At 31.3% G+C, this 11,788-nt stretch overlaps 2 protein-coding genes across 6 annotated transcripts; one reads left to right on the forward strand and one right to left on the reverse strand.

Annotated features, from left to right (window-relative positions):
• The first annotated feature begins 1,420 nt into the window (after positions 1 to 1,420).
• Positions 1,421 to 4,777, forward strand: LOC126857340 (methylcrotonoyl-CoA carboxylase subunit alpha, mitochondrial). 2 transcript variants are annotated; one of them, XM_050606668.1, is made up of 10 exons: positions 1,421 to 1,495; positions 1,747 to 1,955; positions 2,032 to 2,098; positions 2,179 to 2,563; positions 2,645 to 2,979; positions 3,060 to 3,356; positions 3,460 to 3,669; positions 3,753 to 4,247; positions 4,339 to 4,524; positions 4,599 to 4,777. In XM_050606668.1, exons 2-10 carry the CDS (start codon positions 1,918 to 1,920, stop codon positions 4,707 to 4,709), a joined length of 2,124 nt encoding a protein of 707 aa, XP_050462625.1. In that variant the 5' UTR covers positions 1,421 to 1,495; positions 1,747 to 1,917; the 3' UTR covers positions 4,710 to 4,777. The 2 variants fall into 2 exon arrangements, with proteins under 2 accessions (XP_050462625.1, XP_050462626.1); XM_050606669.1 differs by having other exon boundaries at positions 1,747 to 1,858.
• An 820-nt stretch (positions 4,778 to 5,597) lies between these two features.
• Positions 5,598 to 11,769, reverse strand: LOC126857342 (probable cytochrome P450 4aa1). 4 transcript variants are annotated; one of them, XM_050606672.1, is made up of 7 exons: positions 11,658 to 11,769; positions 9,492 to 9,656; positions 8,815 to 9,192; positions 7,827 to 7,893; positions 6,693 to 7,234; positions 6,232 to 6,411; positions 5,598 to 6,017 (listed from the first exon to the last, which is right to left on the reverse strand). In XM_050606672.1, exons 1-7 carry the CDS (start codon positions 11,674 to 11,676, stop codon positions 5,854 to 5,856), a joined length of 1,515 nt encoding a protein of 504 aa, XP_050462629.1. In that variant the 5' UTR covers positions 11,677 to 11,769; the 3' UTR covers positions 5,598 to 5,853. The 4 variants fall into 4 exon arrangements, with proteins under 4 accessions (XP_050462629.1, XP_050462633.1, XP_050462630.1 ...); XM_050606676.1 differs by lacking the exon at positions 11,658 to 11,769 and adding an exon at positions 10,892 to 11,005; XM_050606673.1 differs by lacking the exon at positions 11,658 to 11,769 and adding an exon at positions 9,738 to 9,882.
• Positions 11,770 to 11,788: the final 19 nt, after the last annotated feature.

The raw sequence follows: 11,788 nt of genomic DNA on the forward strand, positions 1-11,788 counted from the left end.
AATGATCACAGCACTTTTAAGTGTAAAAGATTTAGAAATTATATATATATATATATATATATATATATATATATATAAATTCTTATGCAATATTATAGCATCTTTTATTCAATATCAAGATTTTTTTAATAATGATGATAAAAATTTGGAGTTAGACAACTTCTATCCTAGATATGTAAAAGTTGTAAAATATAATATGTAAAATATATAAAATAAATATAGATATATGTATATAATACAATATATAAAAATGATTTAAACACTCATTCTATAAAACGCTAATCTGACAGAATATTTAATCTAATTAATATTCTTTTTTGTGATATTATATTATTTATTCTTAGATAATTATTTAAACATCAATTTTACGCATGTAGGTAAAGGCTTTCTTACTTCTCAGGTCTTTTTAGTTATTACCACATTTATGTCTGGCGCATATTAAAAAAATATTTCCGTTGATGAACAATATATTATATTGATTCAAAAATATTCTTCTCGATCATCTTTTTAAAGGACTTTATCAATTTACCGAATCTTGTCAACTTCCGGGGCTCTTTTCAATCCTTAATCCATCTCTGAATTCCAATTCACCCCTCGCTGGCGTATACCTCTAGACCACGCACACGCGTGCCTGAACATTCGCACGCGTACACGTTTGAGCCAAACGTTTCGGTAGGAGGATGACGCGGAGCGAAGGAGAGGGCTCATTCAATTCAATTACGTAATGAATTGTCGTGTCTTGAGTAAACACCCTTCCTCGCCACGATTTGACGGCGGAAAATCCAGGACGGTATCAGTGGTGTATGGGTCCCTTCACTCCACTATTCATTATTTATTACCCGAGTCATCGACGAGATACTAGACCGTCAGCCTTGGGTAAATTTTTTATGACCATCATCAAATGGGCCCAGCGGGCCCGCAGATAATTGAAGAATGTTGACGTTATCGGCCGTTTGACTGTATCACCGACGAGATAATATTAATTTTTAATTAACATTTTTCAAAGACAGACTTATAGATGGCATTATTAACGCTACATATTTTTAACAAGAGTGACGTTTGACTCTGGATCTGATAGTACATGCACTCATTGCTAAGCAAACAGATGATTGCGTACATATGTACAAAAAAATTTATTTTATGTATACGTTAATATAATTATCTTGTAATAAACTAATAATAGTTATAAAAAGCTATTATTTTCTTAAGTATTCTTTTTAAACAGCTTTTACAAAAAATCATTATATATATATATATATATATATATATATATATTCAAATGTATTATATTAAAAATAATTATGTAATTATGTAATAGTTTAATTTATAAATTAAATTATTATATTAATTATAATAATTTAATATATTTTTTAATAATTATTATTTATCTACATAAAGTGGCAGTGTAGTATACTATACTGATATTTTAGAACCGAATTTTGCGAAGCGCTAAAAAAATAAGAGAAATTAAAGATTTTCAATTCTTTAAAAAATAGTACATATACTTTTATGTTATGTTATATTATCAATATCGATTTTTTTAGGATGTATTTAAACACTCGAAAAATGAAATTTTTAAAAAAATTGTACTTTCTGTAAAAAATAATATATATTTGTTAATATTGACTTTTTAAGAATTTATGTACATGATTTATTAAAACATTTAGTATTGTAAATTGTTTGCTATATGTGTTTAGATGTATTTCTTTTCAAAAGAATCAAAACAATTTGAGTAATAAATTTCAGGTTATGGGTGACTGATAACGATTATGTATGTAATCAGACGGATGCGTGACTTGTGGCTTGTAGTGATTTGCTGCGCGACAGAATGGGAATCGAAATGTTAAAAGAGATACAAGTAAGTTTGGATAAGCATATTTACTGAATTACGACATACTCGTGAGCTTATAACCTATCATGTATCAGTTTGGAAAGTTAAGCTCGATATTTAATAGGCAAGTAAATTATGTACGATATATTCTTAATCAAGAATCTGTTATATGCATATTAATTAGTTTTTATGTACTATAGGGGTCAATTATCCTCATGCGTCCGAGATTCTCATCAATCGGCTTCGCAGTTCAACAGGATAAACAAAGTTGGTTTTTGAAATTTTTATAACTATTGCTCGAAAGTTATACAATTAACAATTATACTGAAAATATATTTATTTTACAGATTTTGATAGCAAACAGAGGAGAGATAGCATGTCGTATAACAAAAACTGCCAAGAATCTTGGTGTGAAGACTGTGGCTGTATATAGCGAAGCAGACAGGAACTCTATGCATGTGGAACAAGCTGATGAAGCTTACTGCATTGGGCCCGCTCAATCTAGTCAAAGTTATTTACGGCAGGATAAGATTATATCAGTTGCCAAACGAGCCAAATGTCAAGCCATACATCCAGGATATGGATTTCTTTCGGAAAATTCAGAATTTGCAGAATTATGTCAGCGGGAAAATATCATATTTATTGGTCCACCAGCCAATGCTATTAGAGATATGGGTATAAAGAATACTTCAAAAACTATTATGATGAAAGCTGGAGTTCCTGTCATAGAGGGTATATATTCTTTTCTATTTTAAGTATATATAAAGAAAATGTAAGTTATGTTTCTAATAATCCTACATATTTCATTTATAGGATATCATGGAAAGGATCAGACAAATGAAACACTAGTGATAGAGGCCAGAAAGATTGGATTTCCACTGATGATCAAAGCTGTACGTGGTGGTGGCGGGAAAGGTATGAGAATTGCTCTGAAGGAATCTGATTTTATTGAAGCACTAGAATCTGCAAGAACCGAGTCTGAAAAAGCATTTGGAGATTCGGCAGTGCTCTTAGAAAAATATATTGCTGAACCTAGACATGTAGAAGTGCAGATTTTTGCTGATAAACATGGAAATACTGTTTATCTATTTGAGAGAGACTGTTCTGTACAAAGAAGACATCAAAAAGTAATTGAGGAAGCGCCTGCTGTATGTCTATTAATTATTGCAAATATGTATAGAAAGAGATAAAGAACTCTAGAATTATTGTTGCTTAATTTATTTTACAGCCTGGTATTTCTCAGAAGCTTAGGCAGGAGTTGGGAGAAGCAGCTGTACGTGCTGCTAAAGCTGTGGGGTATACGGGTGCTGGTACAGTGGAGTTTATAATGGATCGAAATAATCACAGTTTTCATTTTATGGAAATGAATACGCGTCTCCAAGTAGAGCATCCTGTCACCGAGGCTATCACTGGTTTGGATTTGGTCGAGTGGCAATTGAGAGTAGCAAGTGGTGAAGAACTTCCGCTTAAACAAGAACAGATTACTCTCAACGGCCATGCATTTGAAGCAAGAATTTATGCTGAGGTAACGATTTATATTTATTTCCGCGAGTTTTATATTTAGATAAATATATATGAATGTTATTTGCTATTGAATGTCATTGATATTGCATAATATAATATCACAGAATCCAAGGAATGGTTTCTTACCAGGAGCTGGTCAACTTTTATATTTGAAGCCTCCTCAAACAACGAATAATGTCAGAGTCGAAACTGGAGTCCGACAAAATGATGAAGTATCTGTGCATTATGATCCAATGATAGCGAAATTAGTGGTTTGGGGGAAAGATAGGAACGAAGCTCTTAATATACTTAGATCAAAGCTTAACGAATATAATGTAAGTACATGAGCTAAATTAAATTTATTAAATATATACATATATATATGATTAAATCATATAAAATTATTTTATTCTTATAGATTGCTGGTCTCGATACAAATATAGAATTTATCAAAGATCTGTGTGTTCATTCTAAATTTCAAAATGGTGAAGTGCACACAGGATTCATAGAGGAAAACTATGAACAGTTATTTTCCAAATTACACATACCTAATTCAGTACTGATTCAAGGTGCTCTCGCTTGGATACTATATGAAGATGCAAATTCATTAAGTGCATCATTAGAAACAAAAGATCCATTCAGTCCATTTGTTGTGGAAACTGGACTCAGATTAAATCACGTATTAAAACATGCGTTTCATTTCAATGTCGATAATGAAGATACTATAGTGGAAGTGAAATATCCTGAACCAGATATGTACCTAATGAGAGTTAATAAATTGGGATCGTGGAGAAAAGTGACTGGAACTTTGAAGAAAATAGATGGTGCTCTAGAGTTATTCACAGAAATTGATGGAATCATCACTAAAACACGAACAGTGAAACTCAATAATAAATTACATATATTTACCAAAGTAATAATGTAGCATTTAACGAAATTAAGAATTCTCTCTCTCTCTCTCTCTGTATATATATATATATATAAATTTATAAAATTATTTGTAGGATCGAGAATGGCAATTGATTATTCCTATTCCTAAATTTGTGACTACATTTACGAGTCGAGCAGAGGAAGATCCGCTTACAGCATTAAGCCCAATGCCTGGATTAGTTGAAAAAATCTTTGTTAATGAGGGAGATGCAGTAAAAAAGGGCGATTCCTTGCTTGTTATTGTTGCTATGAAAATGGAGGTAAGTTGTTTAATGTATCTTAGTTATAGTAACATACAATATGCATATACATAATTAACATTTCTTCATTATAGCATATTATTAAAGCATCTACAAATGGAATTGTTGAAAATGTATTATGCTCTATAGGTGATAATGTTACCAAAAATAAGATTCTTATCAAATTGACAGAAGCTAAAGTATAATATATGCAACATGATATACTCGTCGTAATATAATAATCGTTATTTTAAATAATTGACATATATATATATATATATATATATATATATATATATATATATATATAAATGAAAATATGTATAATGTTTTTATAATGGATTTATAATAAAAATAACTTTAACTTGTCTATTTATAAATACTCAAAAATATTCAAAAAAATTGTGAGTATTTATAATGCAGATAAAAAAGAATATAAAATATAACAAATAAAATTGAGATTTTTGTAATTGTAATGTTTAAAGGATTTAATCAAAACCCAATTAATATGTAATCTAAATCTTATCAATAATCTTATTAGTAATCTGATAAATTTAAGAGTTCCTTTCTTAAAATTCAGGACTTTATATTCCATTCATCACCATGCATATAAGAAAATGTAAGGAAAAAGGTTTGATAAAAATGCCACACTTACATTCATTAAAAAAAAACTACAACAAAAAGTTTCATACACAGCACTATATTAAAGTTGTTTTTATATTCACGCATTTCACATATTCGCACTTTTTACGTCTATATTTATTTAAAAAATTAAAAATCACTTTTAAAAGCAAAAATTAATTTAACATTTATTTTATTATTGTTTATTGGATTTATACTTCTGGTTTCAGTCGTTCATAAATTTAATCATCTTAATGACTGTCTAATTTATAACAGTAATACCCAAACTAAAAAATCGATTTTACTAATTATTATGATACAACACGTTCATGGCACTTGTAGGAGTTTGTTTTTTCTTAAATCCTTGGTACACTAACAAAATTTACAAGCTCCTTACATAATTTTATGTCTAAAAATGACAATGGCATATTTTTATAATTTACCAAAAGAATTTGCATAGTTTCTTTAATTTTATCATATATAATCATTTTGTTCAATTAGTACATAAAAAAAATCACGATTTCTTAAGTATAATTCAAATAGCATTATTGAAGTATTTTTAATAAGCATTATGTATATATTATCAATTTTATTATTTTTTTCATCCAACGTATCGGATTAAATTGCATCTTTCTGTTTATCTTTCAATTAAATTGTCATAAATTTTCAAAATATTGCAATGGCTATTTCTAAGTTGCAAGATCGACGACGTGTCAATCTTATCAATCGCTACGATTTCCGCGATATCACTTTGACCCAAAGTCCACCGGTCGCTCTGACTGTCATCCGAAACTTAGCTATCACTTTTTCCTTGCCGAATATTGGTTCTAATCGACACTTCCTCAAAACCGCGCTGATTATCGATTTTATCTCGAGCATGGCAAATTTATATCCTAATAAAATAAGAAGAAAGTACATAATCTTTTTGAGAACCGTTATATACGCAGTATTTCTCTTTTTTTTCCAGAAAAAATTTGTTTATTTTATAATATAAATGTTGAAGATATCAAATTTTTTAGCAAAAATAAATGTATCTCTATTAGTATCTTCATTTAACGAATTATTTTTTTATACAGCCTATAATATATTTACATATGTGCTTCTTACCAATGCAATTACGAGGACCGGCACTGAAAGGTATGTAGGCATAGGGATGTCTTCCTTGAGAGTTCTCGGGACTAAAACGTTCTGGCTTAAAATCGTGAGGATTGGGAAAATGATGAGACAAACGGTGTGTACAGTATGGTGCCATAAATATGCCGCAACCGGCTGGTATCACATGTTTTCCTATATAAATAAAAAAAAACATTACTCTTTTACAATTATTTTATTATTTAAAAGCGATTTAGTCAATTGATCATCACTCGCATATATAATTTTTAATATACAGTATTGTGCATTAAAAATTATATTTTGAATTTTATATATTTTAAATAAAAGAACTAAATAATCATATGATATATTTAAACTCTCGGAAAACTCTACTACTGTATAAATATATATACATCTGCGATATAATAACGGAGTAACATAATTGAGATGTGAAATCTTCTCTTGAAAAATCTCACCTATTCTTACATCTTGTCCAAGTGTCCTGGCAAAAACCGGGACGCTAGGGTATAATCGCAAAGATTCTTTGATGCACATGTCTAAACACTTCATCTCTCTAAGATCCTGCATAGTAGGCGATCTCTCGTCATCGCCGAAGATCTCATCCAACTCCGCGATACAGTTTTCCTGCCATGTAGGATTGTTTGCCAATAGGAAAAGCGTTATCGCGGTGGCGGTGCCGACCGAGTCTTGGCCAGCTAACATAAAAGTGCAACATTCCTCAATGATGTCCTGATCAGTGAAACAAGGATTCCTCTCGTTGATCTCGACCATATACTCGAGTAGAGATATCTTTCTGTTTTCCGCGCTCATTGTTTCGTCATCGATGAACGAACTGTTCTGGCGTAAAAGCTCGCGCTTCTCTTTCATCTTTCTGAAGCAAAAATCAAACAGATCCTTCTGTTGCTGTTCCTCCGATTTCCCAGCTGCCGTCAATCGGTAGATCCAATCAATTAACAACCATGGACGCGCGAATCGGTACGGCACCATAACTTGACCCCTGATTAAAAATACGTTAATATTGATGATTATCACCATTTATTCATCATAATATTCAGTATGTGCAAATTGATAAAAAGCGGAGACCTTGACAGAAATTTAGCATAAAAAAGTAACATGTGTATGTAGAGTGAGCCCCAAAGTTCCGGTTTTTAAATTATTTTTAGTTATTGGTTTTTAATTTTAAGTTTAGTTATTGGAATAATCAACAAGCAAGATAAACATTAAAAATTTCATGGCCATAACAGCATAAATGAAGAGTATTTTTAAAAAGCTCTATTCTACTGCGTCGATAGCTGAAAAAACACTTTGTTGTACATTTGAAACTGTTCATCTCAAAATCTATAGAACATACTACAAGCACTATAAAATCTCAAAGTCTGGCTGGAACATTTGGGCCCACTCTGTATATGAAAATTCATGAAATGCCCCGCACTAAAAAAAGGGTTTTAAAAATTTTTAATTTTAATTAAGATTAATTAAGATAAATGCTATCTCGTAAATATCAAAGCACATATTCTTTTGCATTTTGAAATTTACTAATAATTAAGTAATTTGCTATAATTAAGTCAATTCTACGCTCCGCGCTTTACTTTCTAAATGGGGTGTCATCCTCGGCGTTGCTGCTTCTTCGGCTCACCTTCATCCCCAAAACCGTCTCTGTGAAAATAATCATTATTCAAATAAGTCAATATTTAGCATCGAAATAAAAAATATCCTCAACTATACGGAATATCGAAATACATGATAATGGAAATTTCAAATGCGTAGTATCACTTTAAAGACATTTATTTTAGCGATATGCGAATATTAAGAGTCAATAAAGCCATACCCGGTTATGCATCGGGTATGGCTTTATTGACTCTCAATATTCGCCCAGTTATGCACCATTTAAACATTTCTGAGCTTTATCTCGTTCTCATGCTAATTAATACGCATTCGCTACTCCATGCGAGAACAACGTTTGTAAGGCGAGATATTTTAGCATACAGACCATTCATAATTCGTATCGATTTCTACGATCAAACACAATCACCATGATATATCATCATCGTGCATTCTACGTCTTTATTGCGCGATACGCTCGTTTACGTTATTGTATTTGGCATGCGTACCAATTTATCATGCGCACAAATGCTATTAACCTTTTTTTTGTTATTTATTCTACGTTCGCATTTCACGAAGCAGAAGACGCACTTAAGAATCGGCAAAGTTCTTCTAACTCGGTTTTGCAAGTCAAATATACTTCCTTCTTTCGAATGTGTAAAGAAGATAAAAAATTAATGTTTTTAGATATCTCTTAAGTAGGCCAATTAGCATTTCTGTCATATATCATTTTGTCATTTTGCAAATAAATTGAAGAGAAAACGGTGATTTTAAAGAACGAGCAATTTCCTTTTCGATATCTTACGTAAGATATTTCATAATATTGCAGAAAGGATTATTTTTTTAAATCTTATGAACATATAATGATAAAGATATTTATTATGAAAATGGAATACTTTTATGAATCGTAAACTGTTCGATTCATCAATCATTACAAATGCTTACTCAAGCAATTTATTACTACTATATACATACCGGTCAATATATCGTAGACCGAATTGTTGACAAACACGGTAATGTTCACCTCTTTTCCGTCTTTCTCGAGCAGTTTATCGACTAAATGATCGGCGCATTTGCTAAATGTTCCTGCGAATCTTGCGAGAACGTGAAGATGAAAGGCTGGCTGCAAGATTTTCCGGTGTATCCTCCACTTGTCAATCTCCCGCGTGATCAAACCCTTACCCAAAAAGTTGTTGAGCAATTTATAAAAGAATATCTTTTGCGTGTGTTTCGTGCTGCTCAGCACGACTTGGATGTCCTCCGGCTCCACGAGCACGACGTATGGCAAGAGCGTTAACCATATCCGGAAAACGCGTCCGTAACTCTGTGCCTCGTTTGTCATTCTCTGAATCACTAAAAAAAATTTATGATTTATAAGAAATAGCGTCACGTTTGAACAATTGAAATCGTATTGAATCGTATTGTTATAAAATTTGACAATTTTTTTCACATATTAATATAACAAGTTTATCTTTTTGTTATAATAAATGTTTGACAAGCTAGAGTAGAAGCATCTTTAATCACTTGCCATTGCGATCTTTCTTCAAACATAATCAATATGAAAAGCTATTCACATAACTGGATAAAATAGCGTTTTTAATTAATTAATCAATAACATTAATAATTTCAATCAATAAAATTGAATCACTCACAGTTTCCTTCAAGAATGGCATTTGCATTGCCAAGAATAGGTACCGTCTTCGGTCCATCAAGGGTGAAAATAAATCTGAGGATCCTGATGTAATCCTTCAATGCGTATATTACGTAGATAATAATTAGAAAAGCAAGGCAGGTCCACATCTCGCCTGGTGTATCAACTGATTATATAAAAGAAAAATATAATGTCAAACACACAACGTGATAGAAGAATAAAAGAGAGGCAAACATTTCCTTTTTACTTGACAATAAATGCTATTAATTATTCAATTTACGCTTTCGTAGAATCCTCGTATCCTCAGAAATCACACAAAAACATTGCAATGAAATTTCGCTGTTTGTCACTTAAATCGAAGGTGCTAAAAGGAAGTTGCAAATGGAGATTATTTCGTAAGTGTGTTTGATTTATCTTTGTTGTTTATAATTTTCATAACTCCTTCTTGTTTTTAGTCAGTCACTTTCAACATGTACAATGCAAGAATTTTATTGAATTGATGTCTCAGCGTTATTTTGCTTACTGTTGCTATCGAAAAACTTGTTACAAGAAACAAGTTGATGAGACAAAATTTTTTGATTATTTAGATTTTTTATATCAGATTTAATTGACTACTAATCGGTGCACTAATTTGTTGTTTTTTAAATAATATAAATTACAACATAAAATACAATTTAAAATACGCACGATATGCTATTTTTGAATATAAAATGATTAGATAAATATTAATTATTTATTTAGACAAGTTTTTAGAGATTTATTTAGATATTATTTCTCCAAAGATTTGAATTGCAAAACGTACGCATTCAATCGTAAAACATTCGTAGCCTCAAATAAACACATCACATATCCTATATAGGATGCAATATGCATCCGATCATCGACGATATCGCATCGTCGCGAATAGCATTGATTCGCCCGCCAAATTCCACGAGGGACATTTACTTCCTCGCATTAGTGATTCAGAATAGGACATCTGTTAATTGACGTATCGAAGCATGCGAAGTAAAGTGTGCCGCGAGCAATCGCATATACCGATCGCATGACAATAAGTTTCATAACAAGGGTACAACCGAAAATGTTAATTGAGAAGCTCATCCAATGTGTGTTAACTTTATCAAGCTTCTCTGTTGAATTACTCATTACGCCAATTATTTTAAGCTACGAGAAAAATAAAATTTTTTTGAAAAACTTTTTTTTCGATCAACATATCTTCGCATACATTGTTGGAAAAATAAATATTGATATAATATTTGAATTTTGTTTAATATTGCAATAAATATATTTAAGCTAATATATTAAGCAATGATTCACGATTGTCAGAAATAAAATAAAAAAATATTAAGACTTATGCAAAAACAAGTTGTATTTATCGCAATACGGAAAAAAATAACGACTTACGAGTTGAAGAAAGATGTAATGCTCCGGAAACACACAAATTATGCAATATCCAAAAGTTCTCGATATCACATCGACTAACTCGCGCATTCTTTTATGGTGTCTGCGTATTTGTACGCGTATTTATACTGCGAGAAGATGCAACCTCCCTTCTCCATCGAAAAATGCTTTGCTTCACATGTCGCATGCATATACTTTTCGTATAATCTAATATTTAAATTTCTTTCTAATGTAGTCTCTTTTTCATAATTCTTGTGAAGTATTAATTTTTTTTAGATGAACCAACATTAAAATTAATACGCTCTTATAGCCTTTCGCTGACTAATTTACATTTTTTTCTTACCCGAGATACCAGCACATTTATCTCACAATGTTTCTTCGAGTTATGCAATACATTACCGCACATCCACCATACAGTTAAATTTACTTTTATCTAGCGGTATTCGTCTCTATTATTTTATTTCAATATTAAAACTCTTCGTAAATTTCTATTTTTCTTATGAAAAAAATTATTCAAAAAATCAACAAGATTTCCTATAATCATATCTCGTATGTGAAAAATATTACACAGATCGTCCTTGATTAATTTTGGAAAAAAAGATTCGATTCTACGCAGTATGTGCATGCAAAACAAAGCGTGCGTGGAATCGAGCTTTGATTCGAGCTCACGTGCTGCTCACGCGAGAGATCCCGCGATACGATATAACTGTTAACGCGACGAAAAGGAAGTTAATAATACGAAATCGTAATAGTGGACGATGCATTTTACCTGAAGCAAATAACGCCATAAAGATGTCATTAATCCCTCGCAATCGTTACTTTTCGAAAGCGCAACGAAAGTACTATTACATTCACGATTGAAAGGATCGGCCGACTAAACCTTGCCGCCTGTTCGCTAGT

Source organism: Cataglyphis hispanica, chromosome 21, assembly GCF_021464435.1.
Source record: "Cataglyphis hispanica isolate Lineage 1 chromosome 21, ULB_Chis1_1.0, whole genome shotgun sequence".
NCBI classification, from domain to species: domain Eukaryota; kingdom Metazoa; phylum Arthropoda; class Insecta; order Hymenoptera; family Formicidae; genus Cataglyphis; species Cataglyphis hispanica.

Excerpts from the sequence above, each read along its gene's own strand:
- LOC126857340 (XM_050606668.1), top strand. The coding sequence starts at position 1,918 with ATGTATCAGTTTGGAAAGTTAAGCTCGATATTTAATAG. Across the intron at positions 2,564-2,644 it reads TGGAGTTCCTGTCATAGAGG|GATATCATGGAAAGGATCAG; the intron begins GTATATATTCTT and ends TTTCATTTATAG. Across the intron at positions 4,248-4,338 it reads AATTACATATATTTACCAAA|GATCGAGAATGGCAATTGAT; the intron begins GTAATAATGTAG and ends AATTATTTGTAG.
- LOC126857342 (XM_050606672.1), bottom strand. Across the intron at positions 9,193-9,491 it reads TGCCATTCTTGAAGGAAACT|TGATTCAGAGAATGACAAAC; the intron begins GTGAGTGATTCA and ends AATTTTTTTTAG. Across the intron at positions 7,235-7,826 it reads GATGACACCCCATTTAGAAA|GGGTCAAGTTATGGTGCCGT; the intron begins GTAAAGCGCGGA and ends ATTTTTAATCAG.